The sequence below is a fragment of the Zalophus californianus genome, chromosome 6, assembly GCF_009762305.2.
Source record: "Zalophus californianus isolate mZalCal1 chromosome 6, mZalCal1.pri.v2, whole genome shotgun sequence".
Lineage (NCBI taxonomy): Eukaryota > Metazoa > Chordata > Mammalia > Carnivora > Otariidae > Zalophus > Zalophus californianus.
The window spans coordinates 26,112,431-26,134,252 of record NC_045600.1 but is presented as its reverse complement, the minus strand read 5'-3'; the positions used below and the strand labels follow the sequence as shown (position 1 = coordinate 26,134,252).

At 42.2% G+C, this 21,822-nt stretch overlaps 1 protein-coding gene and 1 long non-coding RNA gene across 26 annotated transcripts in view; one reads left to right on the top strand and one right to left on the bottom strand.

Annotated features, from left to right (window-relative positions):
- The window catches only part of TTLL5 (tubulin tyrosine ligase like 5), a 276,731-nt gene that overhangs the window by 28,800 nt on the left and 226,109 nt on the right, over positions 1-21,822 (top strand). For all 25 annotated transcript variants that reach the window (XR_003515953.2, XR_003515950.2, XR_003515947.2 and 22 more), the window contains 3 exons: positions 4,316-4,398; positions 12,193-12,262; positions 12,714-12,798. Coding sequence is in view for 18 of the 25 variants with exons in the window: in XM_027572090.2 (XP_027427891.2) it covers positions 4,316-4,398; positions 12,193-12,262; positions 12,714-12,798 (238 nt within the window). In the remaining 7 variants the exon portion in view is untranslated. The remainder of the gene's footprint in view (positions 1-4,315; positions 4,399-12,192; positions 12,263-12,713; positions 12,799-21,822) is intronic.
- On the bottom strand, positions 137-16,865 carry LOC113910188. The gene is made up of 3 exons (XR_003515954.2): positions 16,426-16,865; positions 1,561-1,674; positions 137-731 (listed from the first exon to the last, which is right to left on the bottom strand). It is a non-coding gene; the product is annotated as an uncharacterized LOC113910188 (long non-coding RNA).

Sequence of the window (21,822 nt, the reverse complement as noted above, 5' to 3'; positions counted from 1 at the left end):
CCAGGTCCAAGTAGACAAAATGGACTATTTCAGACTTTCCTCCCTGGGGGCAGAGCCTGAGTCAGTAGGCGTGGTGCACAAAGAGGTGTGAGTACAAAGAAGGTGGGAGGCAGGGCTTTTGTGAGAGTTTGAAAAATAGTAATAATAAAAGCTAACATGGAACGAACATTTCCTTTCTGTTAGGCCCTCTTCTAAGTGGCATTTCTACTCTGAGGTAGGTACCATTGTTATTCCCAGTTTTACAGATGAAGAGGTACTGAGAGGTCAGGAGCTTTCTGTAAGTTATGTAGCTTGCAAATGGTGGTTCAGACTCTGCAGTTTGGCTTCAGAGGCCATGCTCTTCACCACTGGGCCTTACTGCTTCAAGACCCAGAGCCGTGCGTGCATAGTGTCTATTTCCCGGTATCACCAGTGAGAGAGGCCTCTTCTCTGAGGAGGGTCTGGGAGGACAGACACATAGATATCTATCTTCTCAGTAAGTCCAAGAGAGAGACTTCCTGTTTTAGGAAGCATGGAGAGAGGAAGAGAAAGTTCTCTCTAGACTTCCTGACTTGTGGTTTTCTTAACCTGTTAGACTTAACAGTCTGGGTCTGGTTGCCCATTGGGGTGTTCATCCTCTGGGATTTCCGTCATCAGGATCTCCTGCTTCACCTTGGTGAGGCTATTTCTCCGATAGCACTCATTGTTCCAGCTGGGACCATTGACAGTACAGTGTTTGCCCACAGAAGGCTCTGAAATGGGTTAGAAGAGACTATTAATTAAATGAATTAAGTTCAAAGCTACAGTGCACTCAAAGCTGAAAACTTAGTTACTAATTTTTGTTATGTGACTTTAGCCAAATTACTTAAACCACTCTGTGCCTTAGCTTCCTTCTCTGTAAAATGGGATTATTACTAGTACTGACCTTATAGTGCTGTTGGGATGTTTAAATAGGTTAATACACGGAAAGCCCTTGGAATGGTACCCTGATAGGTGTTTAATAAATGTTCAGTATAAACTCCTTATTTCGAGTTATGTTGAGATGTATTGTTATGTAATAAAAGTAAAAAATTATGCAATAAGCCAACATGATAGCATAAAAATACTTCAACTAACGTGTTAGCAGCATGTCCCAGATATGAACTCCTCCTGTTAAATTCTACATTAATTCCCTGTTGAAGTCTACAGGAATCTGAGATGAAAATTCCCTTTGTCCTCTCTCTGCTATTTCTTATTCTCCTGTTCTCCCTTTGGAGGCAGGCTGGGAGGTGGGGATGCTCCTTCAGATGATTGGATAGAGTTAGGGTTCCTCCATCAGTTCAAACATGACCTGCCTTTCAGTAGGATTGCTTCTTTAGTGTATTATTCAAATGTGTATGTGTTCTACTTTTTAACAAAAATGAATTCAATGAATTCAAAAATGAATTCAAAAGGTCAACAGAACACACGGAATTAATACAGCCATAACTCAAAGCCACCACGTTTAGCCCCAGGGCAGTTACTAGAGGCAAATAGTGTTCCTCAGCCCCGCAAACAAATCACTTACTGATGTCATCACCAGAGACCACAGCAGGGACTTACTGTGTTTGTGGAAAAGGGGGGACAGGGAAGATGTGATAGTAAAAAGGAGTCTCTTGGTTTCAGTCTTGTCAGGATGCCAGTCATTCTTTGCCAGTTGTCCAGAGTCCATGACCTCTAAGCGAAAATTCATTTGGGGGAGATCCAACATTGTTAGGTTAGTTGCATTGCTAAGGTTACACATTAGGGGAGAAACCCATCTATTTGTACCACTTCCTTTTTCAAAGAGACGTTCCTCCTCTTCATAAAGTCTGTTTTAAGTTCTCTTCCTTTGGTGTCCACCTAGCACATTATAACCCAGAAATTCCATTTTCTCCATGACTCTTGCGTTCCTGTCCCTCCTTGGCTCACTTGAGTGTGGGCAATAGGAGATTTTTGAGAAAGAAAGGGACACAAACAGGTTAGACTTTAGAAAAATAACTGTGTGAAATGAATTGGAGGGAGCAAGGGGAAGAATACGGTGATCACTTGTAAGGTTATTACGGTAATCTAGATAAGAAGTGTAGTTGGACTGAACTAGGTAGCTAGAATAGAAAAGAGGGAGTGGAAAGAGTGGTAGAATAAAGTGTGCCAACTGGCTGTGAGTAGTGAGGCAAGGGTCAAAGATGGCTCCACAGGTGTGAATCTGAGAAGCTAGGGGAATCAGCATGTCTTTAACCAGAGAGTATAACCAGGACCGTAAAGGAAGAGCTATTGAAAGGGATGAGGAGTGTGAAATTTGGGACCGGGTATGGATTTGAGGCTTCCGTGTGGTGATTTGCAGGCAGTTGTAAAGGTAGAGCTGAATTCTGAGCAAAGGTAGTAGATTCTGGAAGTTGCCGGTTTAGAGGAAGATGTGGATCATAAGGAGAGAAAAAGAGAAGAGGCACCCCAGAGAGGAGCGCGAGCTTGAAGATACGAACAAGGGAACGGCTCCCAGAGGAGACAGGAGAGGGTTAAATGAAGAACAGACATGTGGAAAGATGCTCAACATCACTTATCATCAGGGAAATGCAAATCAAAACCACAATGAGATGTCGCCTCACACCTGGCAGAATGTCTAGTATCAAAAAGACAGGAAATGGCAAGTATTGGTGAGGATGTGGAGGAAAGGGAGCCCTTGTGTGCTGTTGGTGGGAAAGTAAATTGGTGCAGCCACTATGGAAAACAGTGTAGAGGTTCCTGAAAAAATTAAAATAGAAATATCGTATGACCCAGCAATTCCACTTCTCGGTATTTACTGGAAGAAAATGAAAACACTAATTGAAAAAGATATTTGCAGTCCTGTGCTTATTGCTGCATTATTTACAATAGCCGAATTCTGGAAGCAACCTAAGTGTCCATCAATGGATGATGGATAAAGATGTGGTATATAGTTACAATGGAATATGATTCTGCCATAAAAAGAATGAAATCTTGCCATTTATGACAACATGGATGGACCTAGAGGGTATGGTACTAAGTGAAATAAGTTAGAGAAAGACAAATATCGTATGATTTCACTTACGTGTGGAATCCTAAAAGACAAGACAGATAGATAAGCAAAAATGAAAAGACTCCTCAATACGGAGAACACACTGCTGGCTGTCAGAGGGGAGGCGGCTGTGGGGGGAGGGTGAAATAGGTGAAGGGCAGTAAGAGGTGCAGGCTTCTGGTTATAAAATAAATAAGTTCACAGAGATGAAAACTACAGCGTAGGGAATGCAGTCAATATTGTAATAACTCCGTGTGGTGACAGATGGTAACTCGCTCATTGTGCTATTTCATAACGTATATAAATGTTGAGTCACCATATTGCACAAAAAAAAGAAGTAAAGGGCACCTTTTAATCCCTTGGAAATTACTGTCCTCTTGTGCCACTTGCACATGGTTTGACACAAGGCGACTTTTTTCTTACAAGCTAAGAGAAATCGCTTAAGGAACATTATCATTTCAGGTGATCTAGTGTTTGACCCCCATTGGCCCTGTCTGCAGCGTGAGCCTCTGGAGGGCCTTTGGTTGATGGAGGTGAGAATCTCAAAAGATTCCTGAAGGCCGTTTGTGATAGTCCTAGACTAACATCAGAGAGTTGCCTTATTTTGTTTTCATCCTCTCACTCAAGAGAGAGGGGAAATGGCGGAAGAAATGTGTGATTTTGCTGTCTCCTCCTTCTTCCTTTCCTTGCCCCTCTCTGTTTTTGTGTTCATTTTTGAAGCCAGTTCAAAAATACAGGTACGTTAGCCGTGCTGCCGTCCACTTAAGAAATGTGGAAAATGCTGGGAGGGATGGGGTGGCTGGTGACAGACATTGGGGAGGGTATGTGCTATGGTGAGCGCTGTGAATTGTGCAAGACTGTTGAATCACAGATCAGTACTTCTGAAACAAATAATGCAATATATGTTAAGAAAAAAAAAAGAAGAAGAAGATAGCAGGAGGGGAAGAATGAAGGGGAGTAAGTCGGAGGGGGAGCGAACCATGAGAGGCGATGGACTCTGAAAAACAAACTGAGGTTTCTAGAGGGGAGGGGGTTGGGGGGATGGGTTAGCCTGGTGATGGGTATTAAGGAGGGCACATTCTGCGTGGAGCACTGGGTGTTATGCACAAACAATGAATCATGGAACACTACGTCAAAAACTAATGATGTATGGTGATTAACATAACAAAAAATTAAAAAAATGTGGAAAATGCTTTGGGTGTCTGAGTGGATAACCATTGTTGAAATTTAAGATGATAAGCTCTTGTCCCTTCTTTCTCTTTGTTTCTCTCTGTCCCCCTTTTAATCTCCCAATATTTTGAGCAGATTCATATTCAAAGGACCGGGGACCTTGGATAGTAAAACCAGTGGCCTCTTCCAGGGGGCGGGGCGTCTACCTGATCAACAATGTAAGTATGCAGCAGGTGGCACCCTCTCTTCTTCTTCCTCTTTTTTTTTTTTTTTTTTTTTTTAAGTAAGCTTTACACCCAACGTGGGGCTTGAACTCACGATCCCAAGATCAGGAGTCAGTCACATGCTCCACCGACTGAGCCAGCCAGGCGCCCCCTCACCCTGTCTTCTTATTGGTTCTTCCCTGTTTCACCCTTTGTCCTAGCTACTAATATGATTTTTTTTTTTTTTCCCCGTTAAGAATAGGTGTTCCCTTCTGAAATCTGCATTCAGACATGAGAGTTGAGGGTGGATATGAGTTGGCTACTATTCGTCTTACTCTGGCAGTAACCTCTTCCTATGCCGGCAGTTCCTCTGTGGCTAAAAAGTCACTCGATCAAATGTTAGGGAAGAGCATCCTTTGGTGTCAGCAGAAAAGAGGTTCCTTTTCTACTTCTGGCATATTGTCAGATTAATTCTTCAGTGTTAAGCATTAATTGGTAGCATATACATTTAGTTTCTATCGTGAGCAGAATTGTGGTTGATCTCCTGCCCTCGAGATCATTAAGGAAATTAACCTGTTTGGTATGGCATTCTTGATGCTGTTTCTGCATCTCCCTCCCTCCTCCTCCTTCCCCCTCCTCCCTCCTCCTCATCCCCTTATTTTTTTCAAAAGTTATCAGTATCTTGATTCTTTACAAAATCCTCATTAGAAGTGGTGTGTAAGTTGAACACATATACAGAGTAAATAAAATAAAATCTCAACCCCAGTCTTACTTCCTAGACTTTTAACAGTGGTTTGTAACCTAATACAGTTGATTTATGTTTCTTTTCTTGACTTTACAAAGTCCCAGTTTGATGTGTATTGAATTCACATCACCTCCTGCCCTCCCTTCCACATTTCAGGTCTAAGTTTGATGACTTTTTATTATTTTTGTATTTCAAAAGTTTATAAGATTGTACTGTTTTCAATAACTGATTCCATTTCTCTCCTTTATAAGTTGAATAAAAAATTTAAACTCAATAGTAACCTCACAGCTTTGGAATTCTGAAAAAAAATTCTTTAAGTTTTATTTATTGAAGTAATCTCTATACCCAGTGTAGGGCTCAAACTCATGACCCCCAAGACCAAGAGTCACATGCTTCTCCAGCTGAGCTAGCCAGGCACCCCTGGACTTCTGAAGTTGAACCACTATTTCACTTTGGGTCTTTCTCATTCTCACTCCTGGACATTTGGTCAGCCCTTTCAGTCTGGAAACTAGTGTTTTTCTTTGGTTCAGGGAAAATTATCCCGAACCTTTGTTCCTGCCTTTGTTTCTACTTCTAGACCTCTTTTTTGAGGTATTTTGGGTCTTTTCTTTATGTCAGCTTTTCTCTGATACCAACTTCCCTGTTCTCTCCCATCTTGATCTTTCTGGATCGCCAGCTTGAGCTTTATCCAGTTTAATATTCATTTGATCTACTGTATCTCTCTTTTGGCTCTTATAGTTTGTAGGAACCCTTACTTTGTGTTTGCCCCCCCTTTTTTTTTAATTAAAAAAAGCCTGTTGCATAATGGATTGATGGATGCACTTTGCCTATTGGTCTTAGTGAGGATATCAGTTGAAAGTTTTTTAAAAGTTCTCCTTTGTTTCGTGAATTTTCTTGGGATTGTCTTTTCTCCCCCCTGCTGTTGGGTTTTCTCAGTTTCGGTGACCTTGGGTGTATTTGTGAACTAAAGGCTAGACTGACTGAAATTGACAGCTGGCCTGGGTTTCAGGTACTGTTGTATAGGACTGATTCCCGAGTAGTTTCTCCCTGGACAGAAGGCTAACTCAGTTTTATGCAAGGGCAAATGGTGTTGACTGACAAGCTGCGCCTCAGGTGGATGTGAGTGAGGAGCATGCTTCTTCCTGCCCCCTTCCCCCCCCCCCCCCCCCCCCCCCCCCCCCCCGCCTTATTGTGAATACAGAGGAAGATTTTGGTGATTTCCCTTCCGGGCAGCACTACCTTTCCTATCTTTTCCTCTCTCTGTCTATTGTAGGGATAGAGCGGCCTCAAATTCCACTCTTTTGTCATCCCACGCAAGATGTCCTCCTCAGAGTATTATCATTAGGTTTTATCCTGAGGGCAAAGCTCTGGGTATTGGAGGAGGCCCACTGAATTAATTAAGAATTAATTATCTGATTCTTGTTCCTTGGCCCACTCCTGCTCCTCATGTTTGTTTCCTGCCAGCTTGGAACTTCTCAGAGGCTCCTTGAGAAGATCATTCTCACCTCTGATATTTTCCTTCCTTTGCTCTGTTTTCTCAACCTGATCCCTTCTGCTTTCTATCTTTCAGGATTTCCTTCAATTTTTGGTCTTTCTTATTGGCTCCTTTAAATGTGTTCTAACTTTGTTATCATTTCATTCTTTTAAAAAATATCTTCTCTGTCCTTCCAGTGGGACTGTGGAAGGGAAGAAGGGGAGGTAGATATGTGTGTGTGTGGTCAAGTACTCTATTTAAAAATTCTCCATTTCTCTTTTTACGTGGTCTGAGCTATTTCCTACACGTGCAGAAACTAACTTTCTGAGAGGTCTTTCACATTGAAAAATCCTTAAATTCAGTCTGGACTGAAAACTGTTCGGTAACTACTGATGGCCAGACCTTACAGGATCTTGTTCTGATACAGGAGCTACTTGAGCCTGAGGCCCAGGCTACAAGTCCTGTTACCTGGCCCTGGGTCACTCTGGAGGCCTTTTGCCCTTGAGTCTCTTGTGACAGAAGGCCCTGGTCATATGCCTTGGCTCTCTCTTTTCTTGTTTCTGTCCTGACCTTGGCGTGAAGGCTCCTGTCTGACAGCTTTTCCTTCAGTTCCATGCCAGGAGCTCCAGTGTTGTTTGAATCTCACAGACAGCACCGGTTTGGGTTTGGGTTTTAGCTGCCAAATGGAATTGCTATTGAAAGTCAACTATGGTACAAGTTTGCTTTTTATTTTCTTAGACATGAGTCAAAAAGAATAGGATCTATTTCCAGCTCATCTGGGACGTTTTTCTTTTGGAATGCACTTTTGCTCTAGTGATTTGTTATTTTGAAACCAACATCATAAAGAATAGAAAAGTTAAACTTTCCTTGGTGGGGCTGAGAACCCGGTGCCCTAACTCTTCCCTGGTTGGAGTCTCATAGAGGGTGACAAGTCTTTAGAGAATGCGTTTGGCAGGCTTTCCTTCTCCCTCCCACCTCTCCCTGGGTTGAATCCCTAGAGACCCCCTGCATAGATCAAAGTACTTGGCAGGACCCTTTGCCTCCCTCCTCCCCCTCAGTGAAGCTTTGGAATGAGTCTGATTCTTTGAGGTATTTGGTGGAGGTGCCAGACAGAAGCGTGGGGAGATGCCAGCAGGCACCAGCGGAGCTGGCAACATGTGGACATAATGGGAAAATATTCCCATTTCCTTCCAAAAACTGGAATTTTTATCACCTTTTTACTCAGACCTACAAACCATGTAGTTAATACTCCTCTCTCTGTCCTTACACACAAGGCCTCACCATCCTGTCTTTTCCATACCTGGATCCTTTCCCATGGAATATGTGACCCATTAGCCAACTGGATGAAGTAACTCTTTCCAAGGCCGCTGCCTGCTTTCCTTTTAGATTTGAATTGGGGGGGGGGGGCGGGAGGGAGGGCTCAGGCGGAGGGTCTGTGAGCAGAACTAACGGGAGTGGGTGAGGGACTTGGGGGGTGGGTGGAGTTAGGTGTGAGGGCCAAATGAAAACATCTTTCCCTGTCTTCCCCATTGGAGAGGGCCTCTTATTAAACATTCCCAATAATAGTCATAACCTTTTGGAAAGTGTCTGCAAATAGCAACTTTTACCATTACAAGAACAGGATAAAGGACGGAAAAAGGGTTACTTTTATGAAATACCGAAGAGAGAAGTGTGAGCTCTTAAAGATGGAAGTATCTTGGCCTAGCAGCTAACGTGGTTTCTTTTTTTTTTTTTTTTTTTTAAAGATTTTATTTATTTATTCATGAGAGACGGAGAGAGAGAGAGAGAGAGAGAGAAGCAGAGGGAGAAGCAGGCTCCCAAGGAGCAGGGAGCCCGATGCGGGACTCGATCCCAGGATCCCGGGATCATGACCTGAGCCGAAGGCAGATGCTTAACCATCTGAGCCACCCAGGCGCCCTAACGTGGTTTCTTAAGATGTGCTCTTTACCTCTAGAAATACAGCATAGAGGAGCAGAGTTGTGTTTGTCCCAACTCCCTCAGGAACCATGACTAAGTGCTGTATTTTCCCAGTTTAGTATATTCAAGTTGAGGGAAAGATCTCGTGCTTTCTGCTTAAGGTACGAATTTGATCATGGAGGTCAAATTTCGTCATCCTTCTCTCACACATTATCCATGGTAAATACAATATTAATATTCTCTTTGGGATTTTGAAGTAGCAGGAGAATATTTAGGTCATTCTATTTACTCCCCATATTTGTGAATATAATTTTTTTTTTAAGATTTTATTTATTTGAGAGGGAGAGAATGAGAGACAGAGAGCATGAGAGGGAAGAGGGTCAGAGGGAGAAGCGGACTCCCTGCTGAGCAGGGAGCCTGATGCGGGACTCGATCCCAGGACTCCAGGATCATGACCTGAGCCGAAGGCAGTCGCTTAACCAACTGAGCCATCCAGGCGCCCCTGTGAATATAATTCTTTATGGTGCTCTTGTTTCTACTTGTTGATACGTTGTTATCTTAAGTGCTCATTATTTTTTCTCATCCTTCAGGAAATATTTAGTGAGTCCTTGCTGTGTGCCAGGTGCTGCCACTCCTTAAAACCTTTTGAGGAATAGGGATTATCTCTTAATACTAACACTGATACTAAGCTAATGTATCTTCCTTGTAACTTAGTGCCGTGCACAGCTCTGAGTGGGAGGGCACGTGGTGTGCCGTGTGCCGTGATGAAGGCTGTTGAGTTATGGAACTTAGTAGAACCATAGAGGTACTATTGAGTTTGCACTAAGAGTAATAACCGATATATCTTGAGCATTTAATGTGTGCCTGTCACGGTACCTTCCAAATATAAACTCAGTTAGTCTTTAGAAGAACCCTAGGTAGTTACTATTATTTCCTTAAGTAAGTGGTAGAGTCAAGATTATAACTCAGGTCTAGCTGATTCCAGAGCCTAACACTCTTAACCACTGTGCCATTCTGCCTTATAATAACTTAACAGATACCATGAGCTTTCGTCTTAAAGTCCAGTTAGAAAAATGGTTGTGTTTCCAGCTTTCCCAACAATTTAGATCTTGCATCAGCATACTTTGGAGGGCAGTTTGAGCTTGGAATTAAAATCATTTGAAATGAGTTAGTTGGGGAATGATGGAAAGGAAACAGGCTTGAAAATATCAAAAAGCTTTCATTAGTTGCTTCTTAGTATGTAATGTAACACTATACAAAGAAACTCTACCCAAACCATTCTTTGATGAGCTTACAATTCAATTCCTAATGTAGGTAGAAATGAGAGGTTCGGACCATTGAACAAATATTAAAGTTAAATTATGTGCGAGACTATGCATAACTCAAGGGACAAGTGTGCATGATGAGGGAGGGGAAAGAGGAAGTGGGCAAGGATATTAGATGTGTCATGGAGGATGGCCATCACCATTTGTAGTCTCTGGATGGGAGAAAGGTTGGATGGTCACGTATCTATTGCAGCCTGTAGGTGTTACTCAGTGGGAAGAGGTCTGCATTTGTTTAATTTTAGGTTTGGAACACAGCCTGAGGCTTGTTCCTTTGTACTATGATTCATCAATTCTTACATACTAAGCTGACTCAAAATGGAGATAGTACTTGTGAGAAAGTGATCAAGAAATGTAAGGGAGTCCGGAAGTAGTGTGGGCGATCAGGTCCCTGAGTCTGAATCAGCACTGACTGTCGCCGGGCCCGTGTGATGCAGCAGTGGGAGGTGGGCAGGGAATCTCTTTATCTTGACTCTGGACTTGCTCATTGTGGTTGTGCATGATGTTACAGGGCACAAAATTTTCCTTATTTTATGGTAACTGTAGTGTTTTGGGTAGCAAATGCATTATAAAGACAGTCCTTTGAGTTTGGGGGATAGTATTTTAGGTCAGAACTTTGGGGAAAGATGTGAATAGTACTTTAAGAGTTAAGCCTCTGTGGGGCGCCTGGGTGGCTCAGTCGTTAAGCGTCTGCCTTTGTCTGCCTTCGGCTCAGGTCATGATCCCAGGGTCCTGGGATCGAGCCCCGCATCAGGCTACCCGCTCCACGGGAAGCCTGCTGCTCCTCCCACTCCCCCTGCTTGTGTTCCCTCTCTCACTGTGTCTCTCTCTGTCAAATAAATAAATAAAATCTTTTAAAAAAAAAGAGTTAAGCCTCTGAAGCCGACTGGCTGGGTTCCAGTGCTCTTCTGTCACTGTGTGACTTTGTCACCCTCTCTGACTCTTTTCCTCATCTCTAATATTTGAATGGTGATATACCTACCTACCTCATCGGGTTGGGTGAGGACTAAAGGAAATAATACTTGCGAAGAATTAGAACATCGAACAACGCTGGACATGTAGCAAATGTTCAGTACATGTATTATGTTTTTTTCCCTGCAAATGTTAATAGTTATTTTTGTTGCTACTACTGCAGCCATTATCATTACAATTATTATTTTAGCCACGTCCCTTTTGGAGTCCTTTTGTCCTGTTTAGATTGTGGTGACTTCCAGCTGATTTTTCTTTTAATCTAATCTCACTTAGAGTTGTGCTATTCCATGTATTTTAATCTTACTATTAAGAATCCACAGCCCCTTCCTCCTTCCCACCATGTTCAGGCTAAACGGCCCCTGTTGGGGGTTCAAATCCCTTTGCCGGTGGGGTCCCTGCCTCCTAATATTCTCACCATACCTTTCATTATTCCTCAGGTCAGTCTCTGAGCCCCAGCTCAGTGATCTGCCTGCTCTCCTTTCTACTGAGCTCTGTGTCGGCCACCTTTCCATGGCAGCTTCCTTTCCTTTCCACCACGTGCTCAGTAGCTTTCAACACTCACTTCTGTACCTACTCTTCCAGAACAGGCCTTCCCCCACTGATCCACCTAACTGGTCTGCACTTGTACTTGTGCAGTCTCATGTCTTGCACTTGCAGACATGCTGCTTTGTGTTCCTTTAACTTTTACATTTTGCTGCCCCTTTACCTAAATATTAAGCTCTTTGGAAGTATGGATTAGGCTCTGTGAGGGCAGGGATTGTATCTGTCTTCACTGGATCCTCAGTACTTTATACAGTATCAAACAGTACTCATGATTACTTACTGTATAAACTCATTTCTCATTGAAAAACTCTTTAAAAGATCTAGTTCAGTCTTTATATATAGTAGCATAGGAAGTACAACTGAATGAATCAATGAAACATCCATTCCATTTCTCAGGGAAAATGCCAGGATCCATTGGGGAAAGATCTGTAAGTTCTCTAAGCAACTCGATGAAAGCCTTTACTTAAGAATAATGGTAGTATTTTAAATTTCCATCATACTTTACATTTGGGAGAAAGCACCTTTTTATTTATTTTTTAAGTAGCTTTTATTTTCTCGGCATGTAACTATTTAATATCATGTGTATAAATCTTTAAAGCTGTTATTGCTCTCTTTATAATGTGAGAAGTGGTATATTTTTCCCCCATTGTAATTGGATACCCATAGTGTTTATAAGTGGTGTGTTACCTGACCAGTTGAATGTAGGGGTAGGTTGGAGGAAAACTTTTCTTAAGAGTTGTAGTCTTCTACCTTATTGTTTCTGAAACGTCAAGAACTCTGCTCCCTTACTGTGAGTTAGGATTTCTGTCCTTTTATTCTTTCTCTTTACTCAATAGCCGAACCAGATTTCCCTGGAGGAGAACATCCTGGTCTCCCGTTACATTAACAACCCCCTGCTTATAGACGGTGAGTTGAGATTGGGCCCTTGTCGGGCTCAATCTTGCTAATTTTAAAGAATATTTTCACAGTCTTCTCTGGTAAGTCTTTATGAAGCTAGGGTGGAATTCTTGGCTGCTGTGGCTCTGGAGATGAGGCTGGTGCCTTACCTACCTCATGGGATTATTTTGAAGATGAAATGAGAGACTAGAAAAGAAAGTGCTTTATAGTGCATCTGTGTGAGAGCCGCGCAGTCTGTATATGTAAGCTTTCTGCAGTCTGTATATCTTTTTCAGTGTATGTATATGATATAGCTCTATCTCTATCTAAATGGGTAATTATTTATCCTTAAAGGGCAAGGTGTGCAGGCAATATGTGTTTTGTGGAGAGAGGAAGACTGTTCTTTCTGTCATATTTCTTTGTTACATTGCCTTGTTCATTCTGTAACAGGAAACAAATGAACCCCAATTTTTTTTTCTAGATTTCAAGTTTGATGTGCGCCTCTACGTGCTTGTGACTTCCTATGATCCTCTTGTTATCTATCTCTATGAAGAAGGATTGGCTAGGTAAGAGACTTTTGGGGAGAAGGGTGTTTATCAGAGTGGATCCATTAAGGAGTGTGTTAAGATCAGGCTGTTTCTTTCTGTTATGTTCAACTCAGGAAATTAGAGTGTACCCAGATGGGCTTCAGATTCCAGAACATCAGTCATGTTACTTTACGGTCTCACTTGCTTCTCTGCACATAGGAACATGCATCTGTATGCAAACACACACCTTTCTCAGAACCACAGATCCGGGATCACATTGTATTTTCATGCAATGGTGATTGTTATGATGACCCTAGTGTATTAAGATAACTTATCATTGGTCTTCACAACTGATCTAGGAAAAAAGAATCCCATATTGATTTACCTGTTACATACCAGACATTTATTTCAGTGTTCACAACAGCCTTATAGTTGATGCAGTTTTGCAGTTGGGGAAACAGGCTTCAAGGGGCAAGGGAACTTGGTCACTTTTCAGAGCTCTCCCATCTGGATGGTAGTGGAGTGGGAATTTGAACTCATGGATCTCACTCCAGAGCTCATAGCCTGAGCTGTTTCATGCCCTCTTTGTTGTCCTCTTGTATTTTGGGGACATTAGCTGCTTTTTTTTTTTTTTTTCACCTGCCAGTAATACACTTTACAGTGGTTGTATATACATTTTGTTTCTCTTGAAGTACTTTTGAGGTTTTAAGGTAATGTGACTTACTTACAAAATTAAGCTCAAGTTATAATAGTTTGAAGTGTCCCCCCACCCCCATCCACAGAATTTTACAGGTGACATTGTTTTCACAGGCCCTTTAAATTGTTTAAAGTAAATATGTAACTTTGCTGTGCTTGTGTTCTTTTCCCCCACAAAACTAATATATAAATCTATTTACTAACTAGCTTGCCCTGAAGTTCCTTTTCTGCATAGTGGCCTTATAGGACACGGCAGTCAGCCATGACAAGCTAAAAAAGCCTGGTCTGTATTTGTGTATTTTAAAAAAATGCACTTGGAAGATGGGAAATATCATGGTTAAAAGAAGCCTACCTATTTAAGTTTAGGTGCTTTGACATAAATTATTGTCCTCTGGAAGCTGCTATTTTAGAATGTTATTTTAATTCTGTCATAGACTCACATTTTTTGATGTGTCCTGTGACTAGAATCAGGGTGAGCACCTTTAACCAGCTTGTAGCTGGTTGAGGTGAGTCTCCCCTTCACCTCTAGGTGGCAGCGACAGCATTCAGAAACATGGTCATAAAAGATTTCTGAGTTTGAGCGTGAGGAGCACCGGAGACTACTGAAGCTCCATGGTTCTGGACTCGTGTTCCTTGGAAAGGAGGGGGAAACTAAAGTCTTTCTCAGTTTTTAGGTAAGGGCTGAACCAGTCATCTGAGCACACCCTGCCTCCTAGCCCTAATCAGCTTTTCATAGGCGGGCAGTTTTCTGTCGTGTTTGTAGACACATGTGCTCTCAGACTTTGAAGTATAGGTTTAAAAGCCGAGTCCCCATACTATGCAGATCAAAAAGAAGGTAAAAGATACCCTTTTCTTCTGCTCAGGGGTATAAGGTGCTGAGGGTTTTCCATTTTGTAAGTCGAGATACCTGAGCTTTCCCTCTTGTCTAGCATGAGCTTCTCCAGCCCTTCCTTCCCTCCATCCTCACCCCATCTTGCCTCTTGTGCTCTTCTCAGGAACTGATTATGTCCTGCCACAAATTGAACTTCTTGAATAGAGAAAAGACTTCAAGGTTACACCCGCTGTTTCTCAAGGGTATCATACCAGCATGTTCTATGTATTACTCCAAGGGCATTGCACTCACGGTATCAATAGCCCTCTCTATTGGTAAAATTTAGCATAGTTTTAAGGCCTCAGTGGTTCAGATATGAAATGAGAGCACTACAACATTCATTATAGAATCTACTACAGATAGGCGAGTGCTTTGGCTACCGGGTGTGTGTTGGAAGTCAGAATCCACTGAATTGAGTAACTGTCTTCCCTTGCCTCCAGCAGGAACTGAGTGTGTGTATGTGTGGGTGTGGGTGTACTTTTTTTTTTAATGGATGCTTTTTTTTTCCCCCCCCAGAATAATTTGGAAGACAGTTTTTTAAAAACTCAGACCAAATTGAACCAAATTATAGGACTGTTCAGGGCTTTGGCTCAGTTAATCCAAAAGTATAGGTGAATATCAACGCTTTGCACGAGGATGGTGCAGTAGGATGGGCTATTAGTGAGTCCTGCGTGGCTGCACTGCTAGACACAGGAACTTCCATGTGCCCAAGTTCCTGTGTCTTTTTTTTTTTTTTATAAAGATTTTTATTTATTTGACAGAGAGAGACACAGCAAGAGAAGGAACACAAGCAGGGGGAGTGGGAGAGGGAGGAGCAGGCTTCCTGCTGAGCAGGGAGCCCAATGCGGGGCTCGATCCCAGGACCCCGGGATCACGACCTGAGCCGAAGGCAGACGCTTAACGACTGAGCCACCCAGGCGCCCCCAAGTTCCTGTGTTTTAACTCACTATGTATCTTGGCATTCATCTGCTTTTTTTTAATCCTCAGAATCTGCTCAACTGTGTCATTACATTCAACAATAGTCTATAGCGTCTCCTAATCTGGAGCCTCTGGTAATTTTGGGTCACGTGTGTTTGCTGTAGACATTACTGAAGATAATCAGTTTAGGATGAGATCACTAGGCCATTTTACTTTGAGGGTCAACAAGGAAAACCATAATTTTTCCTAAACAGAAAGCACTGGCAGCAAATATAATTGGCTTCCTCTTTGGAAAAGAAGGGCCTTCTCCCGTGTCACTTCTGTTTTGGGCCTCAAATTAATGGTTAGGAGACATAAAGATTAAGTTCATTTCACAGGACTGTTTTGTGAACTAAATATTTTGTGTCAATTCTTGACCTTTTTAAACTTATTAAGAAAAAGACCAGAAATAGTTTGTTTTTAGATTAATAATTTCCAATTGTCCTTGTTGTTTTATTAACACAGGAAAACTGTCATTATTTTCTTATACCTGGGCGAAATATGGAGCTGTTTAGAAAAAAATTGTGTTCCTCGTATTTGGGCCCAGCATTTTTGCCCCAAAGTTCCACCCTACTTTTGAGTTTGACAAGTGTGTTCCTGCTTTGCACCAGCAGGGGACACTCAGTTTCCAGAGAGGGGTACCATTCCCTACCAAAATGGTGTAGATTCTTTTTTCTTGTCAGAGGTGGGATCCAAAAAGACTTTGTCCTGGATTTTACAGTTTTAGGTGGATCCAATATGTGGTCTAAACGATTTGACAAGGCCTTATTTGAAACAGAGCTAATAGCCAAATTTTCACTGCAACAGGAAAAGTAAAAAGTTAAAAGACATTAAAACAAAATTGACTTGAACACCAAATGGGTTGTCAGACACCCGAAGATAGGTAGCACTGGCAACTTGGGGGAAATGAAGGTGCCCATCCACAGAACTGGAGACTCCCATCCACACTGGAAGGTGGGCGGTGAGGACAGTGAGAAGGTCCCCCTCAGGACCTGCCTTTCTTCTGCTTTAGCCATATTATTCAGTAGAAATTCAGAAAAGACCCCCAAGCATTTGTAATGCCTTTCCCTTCTTCCCCACCCCCAGTTCCTTCTTCAGTAGCCTTCCTTGCTAATTAACACTGGCTCCGCAGGGATATTTACCTTTTCTCTGCTGGATTCCTGTGGTTTTGAAAGAATTCAGGTACTTGCTGGTTGCCAAGGAATTCAGATTACCTCACAGGCTGCACACTGTCCAGAATCTCTGCCACAGCAGCGAGGGGGGTGGGGGGCCATGGAGACAGCAACAAGGGCAAGAAAACCCTCTCTAGTGCTCATTGTCACCCTCCCTGGCAGGCCTTTGCTGTTTGTGAAGTTTGAGTCATTTCTGGCTCTGAAGACCGGGGATCAGGCTGGTAATCCCCTCCCAGACGGCTCTGTGGGGCGCTGCCTAGTCACTGCAGCACTTTGGCAGTCTCCCGCCTGCAGCTGGTTGACAGCAGATCAGAGAGCTCTTGGGCCTCTTGTTCTCTTCCATAAGATTTTTCTGGGTCAGGCCAGGATGAAACCCGGTGGCTCCTGGCAAGGCCGCCTGAGGTGCTGTCTCTTCATCCTCCGGGCCTTTCTGGCTCGGAATGGCTACACCTGCTGAAAGATAACTCAGGTGCCACAGCCAGGGGCTCCTCGGGGCTGGCCTCCTCTTTGTGTGTTTGGACTGAAGGTTTGTTAGATGATGTGACTATCAAAGGGAAGGGGCTAACTGCCCTACGTCCAGATTATCTATGACTCCGCCTATGGTGCCGTATCTATGAAGAACAACATAGGTTTGGAATGGAGGACGAGAGTTTAAAGGATTCCACTAAGTCTGTGCTTTCCCTTCCTGTTTTGGTTCCACACTGGCGATGTTCCCTGGACAAGCAACTCAGGTGCAGTTTCAGTTTACGCTCATCCAGTACCTTCTATGTGCCTAACACGGGACCCCTTCCCACAGATGCTTAAGAGTTTTAGACAGATCGTTACCATTGTCTCCATTCTCATTGAGAAACATTAGGAAGCAAAAAGGAAATGTAGCTTTTGACTTAAGAATTCACTGTCAGAATAAAGATTATGTTTCAGTGTGGTTTTAAAAAAAGGCATATACTTCTCCATTCATCGGCGTGCTGTGAAATAGTACACAGAGTTTCAGATTTGGCAAAGAAGTAGAGGCTCCCTCCCCCCCCCCCCCATTTTTTTTGGTTTAAAGGTCAAGGCTATGAAATTCTGTCATTAGAGCTTTTTCTAAATCTTGATTTCATTAAGAGGGAGGTTCAAGACTCAATTCATCACTTCGATTTCAGTATGTGCTAGGATAAGTATTTGCAAACGTGGTTCTGGGGTGGCTGGCAGAGAATTACCTCTTTTAGGTGGCGGCTAATAACGAGCTTGCGTTGAAGCTTTCAGACCTAAACGGGTTGAAATCTGATATGTGAAGGTCTAAATCAGGGGTCACAAACCTGAAGACTCATGAGGACATTCACTGAGAGTGAGCCAGTGTGAGTAGGGGGAGGAGGGGCAGAGGGAGAGAGAATCTCAAGCAGACTCTGGCCTGAGCGCGGAGCCTGACTCGGGGCTCGATCTCACGACCCTGAGATCATGACCTGAGCTGAAATCAAGAGTTGGATGCTTAACCGACTGAGCCACCGAGGTGCCCCAAAAATCTAGATTTTTATTGAGAAACTTACTTCTGTTTTTAGACTTTGAATTTTGAAACCATTTCAGACTTCTAGAAAAGCTGTAAAAATAGCAGTTACCTTTTACCTTGTATGTAGAGATCCTATTCAGATTTTGCCATTTGTCCAATAATGTTCTCTGTAACAAAAGGATCTGATCCAGGATCACATGGTCTGTTTAGTTGCCGTGTCTCTTTAGTCCCCTTTGGTCTGGAACATTTCCCTCAGTCTTCCCATAACTTTTATGACCTTAGCATTTGTGAGGATTACAGGCCAGTCATTTTTTAGAATGTTCCTCAGTTGGAGTTATCTGATATTTTTTCATGAGTGGACCCAGGTTATGTATTTTTGGCCAGAATACCACAGAAGTGATGCCGTTGTTATTGCATTATATCTGATGGCACATGATAACTGTGTATTGGTGTTTGACCACTTGATTAAGGTGATGTCTTCCAGATTTGTCTGCTGTAAAATTACTTTGTTTTCTCCTCTGTCATTAATAAGTATCTTCAGAGGAGATATTGAGACCATGTAAAATCTCCTTCCTCACCTAATTTTTACTCAGTGATTTTACTATCCATTGATGTTTCTTGCCTGAATTATTACTGTGACAGTTGCCAAATGACGATTTTCTTAATTCCTTTATTCCTTTTCCTTTTATTATTTGGCTTTTTACTCCAAGGAAGAGCTGTCCCTTCTTCCTGTTTATTTATTCATTTACTTATTTATACCAGTGGGGACTCAAGGATTCCTATTTTATTTAATGGGTTATAATCCTTTATTATCAGGATTTATTTTGGTGTCATATAGTCTCAGATTTGGCCAGTGGGAGCCCTTGTAAGTTGGCTTTTGTGTCCTCTCATTTCTTTGAGCACAAGATGTTTCAGGCTCCTCTCGTTCTTTCTCTGCCCTAGCTCTGGAATCAGCCATTTTCTCCAAAGGGCATTGATTGCTTTTAATGGAGAACAGTATTTAGAAATCAAGATCCAAGAGCTAGATAAGCTCATTGCTCTGGGATATTGCTGCTTTAAGGTCCTTGAAATGGGCAGACCTAGGAAATCTATGTTTGTGTATATGGACATGTACATGTACACACACTGACATCTATATTTAATTTTATATCTGTCTCCATATATTGAAAAGCCGGAATTTATACTAATACTTCCAATTCTCCTTCAAAACTATAGGGCTCGTCCTAGATTTTCCCTTTCCTTGTTTGTTTGTTTGTTTGTTTGTTTTTTTAATCTCTCTTCTCCAACAGTGAGAAATCTGACTCCCTTTATCTTCAACATATTTATTTACTCAATTCCTTTGTGTGTAGCCAATCTCTGGACCTCCTTGGCCACTGCCCCCCTCAGATGCCCTCCTTGTGTGGACTCTGACCCCTGTGGGCCACTGCCCTGCACAGATGACCTCCATGTACTGCCTGTAGCTGCCTTCCTATCCTGTCCTCCACTATCTTCCTCGCTGTAGTCCTCGCTGTAGGAAGGAAGGTCTAATTTTTAAATGCTGGCCAAGTCATTCAAGTTTGTTTTTTTTTTTAAACAGTTTGTGGGTTAGTCAGAACTTGATTAGTAGGCTGGTAGGACCTCTGGTCTAGATGATATGAAGGAAATATTAGGAACTGGTGACCAGGGATGAACATGGTCTGTTTCATAGGGGCTTTAGTGAGAACCCTAATATCTTCCTGACTCAGGAGGGAAGATGAGCATGCATACCTGCGTGGCCTTCTACATTCCCCATCAGGCTAAGCGAAATAAAGAGTGTAGCTTTTGGGCCTTTTGGTAACTTTCCATTGAGCCTGCTTGTTTTTGTTTTTGTTTTCTCTAACTCTTACTTTTCAATGCTCTTTAGAAGCGCACTCTGTGACACTAATAATCTTGTCCTTGCTGGAGTTCAGAATAGAAATTCCTCAGTGAAAAGGAAGATTAGGATGAAGAAACCTTATTTGTTAAGAGATGCAGTCCTGTTGAAAAAAGGGGTGTGGGAATGACAGATGTGTGGAGTACCACCAAGGTTACTCAACCAGCAGGCTTTTGCCAGTCTTTTCTTGTTGTCAGCCAAGTTAGATCAGGTCCTCATATCCAGGAGAGATGCAAACCCTCTTTCTCTGAAGCAGAACCTTTTCCCTCCCTCTCAATCATTATTCTTTTGGGGGAGAGGATGGCAGGAGGTATGTCACTATGGGGTAATGTCTGGGTGGGGCAGGCAGCCCCGTGGGTCCTCTTTGCGTTTCATAAGAATTCAGAGAGTGACAGTCTCCCACGTGATTGGAGAATGTCTATAGAAGGAAAATTGGGATGCATAGATAAGGTTTATTTACCATGGAGTGACATGGTTGGAAGTTAGGTGATAAATACTAGAAGTTTCTGAAAAATCAGAGGTCCTTCTCACGCACAGACATAATGGTCACTATGTCCCTTAACCATACATGCCCGGTCAACATTTTCTCTTTGTCCACATCCTTCTTCCTGTTCTCATGTTTGTTTATTTTAATTTTGGGGTTTTGGGGGGTTGTTTTTCACTTTTCTTTCTTTGGCTTTCATATATTTCTAGCACAGGGAATTAGGAAGCGGAGATAGTGGGTGGGTGAGAAGAAATAGAGAAGAGGAACATTTTTAAATGCTGCCCTTTAATGTGGTAGAAATTCATGTTGACTTCATAGTCTGAGTAAGCATATGTAAATAATTTGTAAATCATATGAAAATAAACTTGTGGCCTTCCAGGATTTTTTTTCACACACTTGGATATGCCTCTTGGGAAAACCACTTTAGTGAAGGGTGATATGGTTATAGTGGTATGTAAACAGGGGTTGATATTTACCATAACCATTCGACTCGAGTGTCCTTTTGTTGATGTTGAGCATCACTGGAAAGTTTTCTCTTTCCCTGGTTACTTCCTTCAGAGGCACGTATGTTTTATACTTTGGTCTTCTTTTGACAACAGTCCAGGGTATCAAATTGCTGCTCTGTTTTTAGTGGGCTCCATGTTTAATCCCTCTGTCTTTTGCCTTCATTCCAAATTCAGGAATTAGTCTCCTACACTATGCTCATATTTATGCTGTTCTTGCAGACCTAGGCTTTGTGTGCTGTTAACGCTGCCATTATTATTTCTTAAAGTGAACTTTATAGATCAGTTCTGGTATTTCTACAGATGAGTTTTAAATCTATACAACGTTATGCCGACAGTTTTTTCTTTTTTGCTTAATGTTTTCCATAGAATGCTATGGTGCCAGGCACTATGTACGCACCCACTAGGTGTCTCTTGACCCGCTAATGCCCCATCGTCCACAGCATCCCACACACAATTTCCCAGGCGTGGGTGACCCCATTTTCATTTTTCACCCTTCCTTTTGGTCTAAGGTTCTATAAGAGAAGTAGCATCTTGTGGTTAAGAACATGTGTTGTGGAGTCAGTGTGTATGGGGGGTATCTATGAATTTATTAAAGTTACATTCTTTGAACTTAATGTTACTTACACATTATTACAACAGCCAGATTTGCAGACAGCAATATTGAGGGTGAGAAAATAATTCAATTTAGGGAGAAATGATTGTTTCAACATTTAACCAGATATATAAGGGACAACAACATTGTGACTAAGAGCGTGGGTTTTAGAGTCAGACAGCCTTGGTTTTGATTCTGGCTGTGCTATTTCTTTTTTTTTTCTTTTTAAGTTTTTATTTAAATTCCAGCTAGTTAACATATAGTGTAATATTAGCTGCAGGTGTACAATATACTGATTCAGCACTTCCATACAACACTTGGTGCTCATCACAAGTATACTCCTTAATCTCTCTCTCTTTTTTTCCTCCTTTCATTGTGTAGAAGTTTTTTATTTTGATGTAGTCCCAA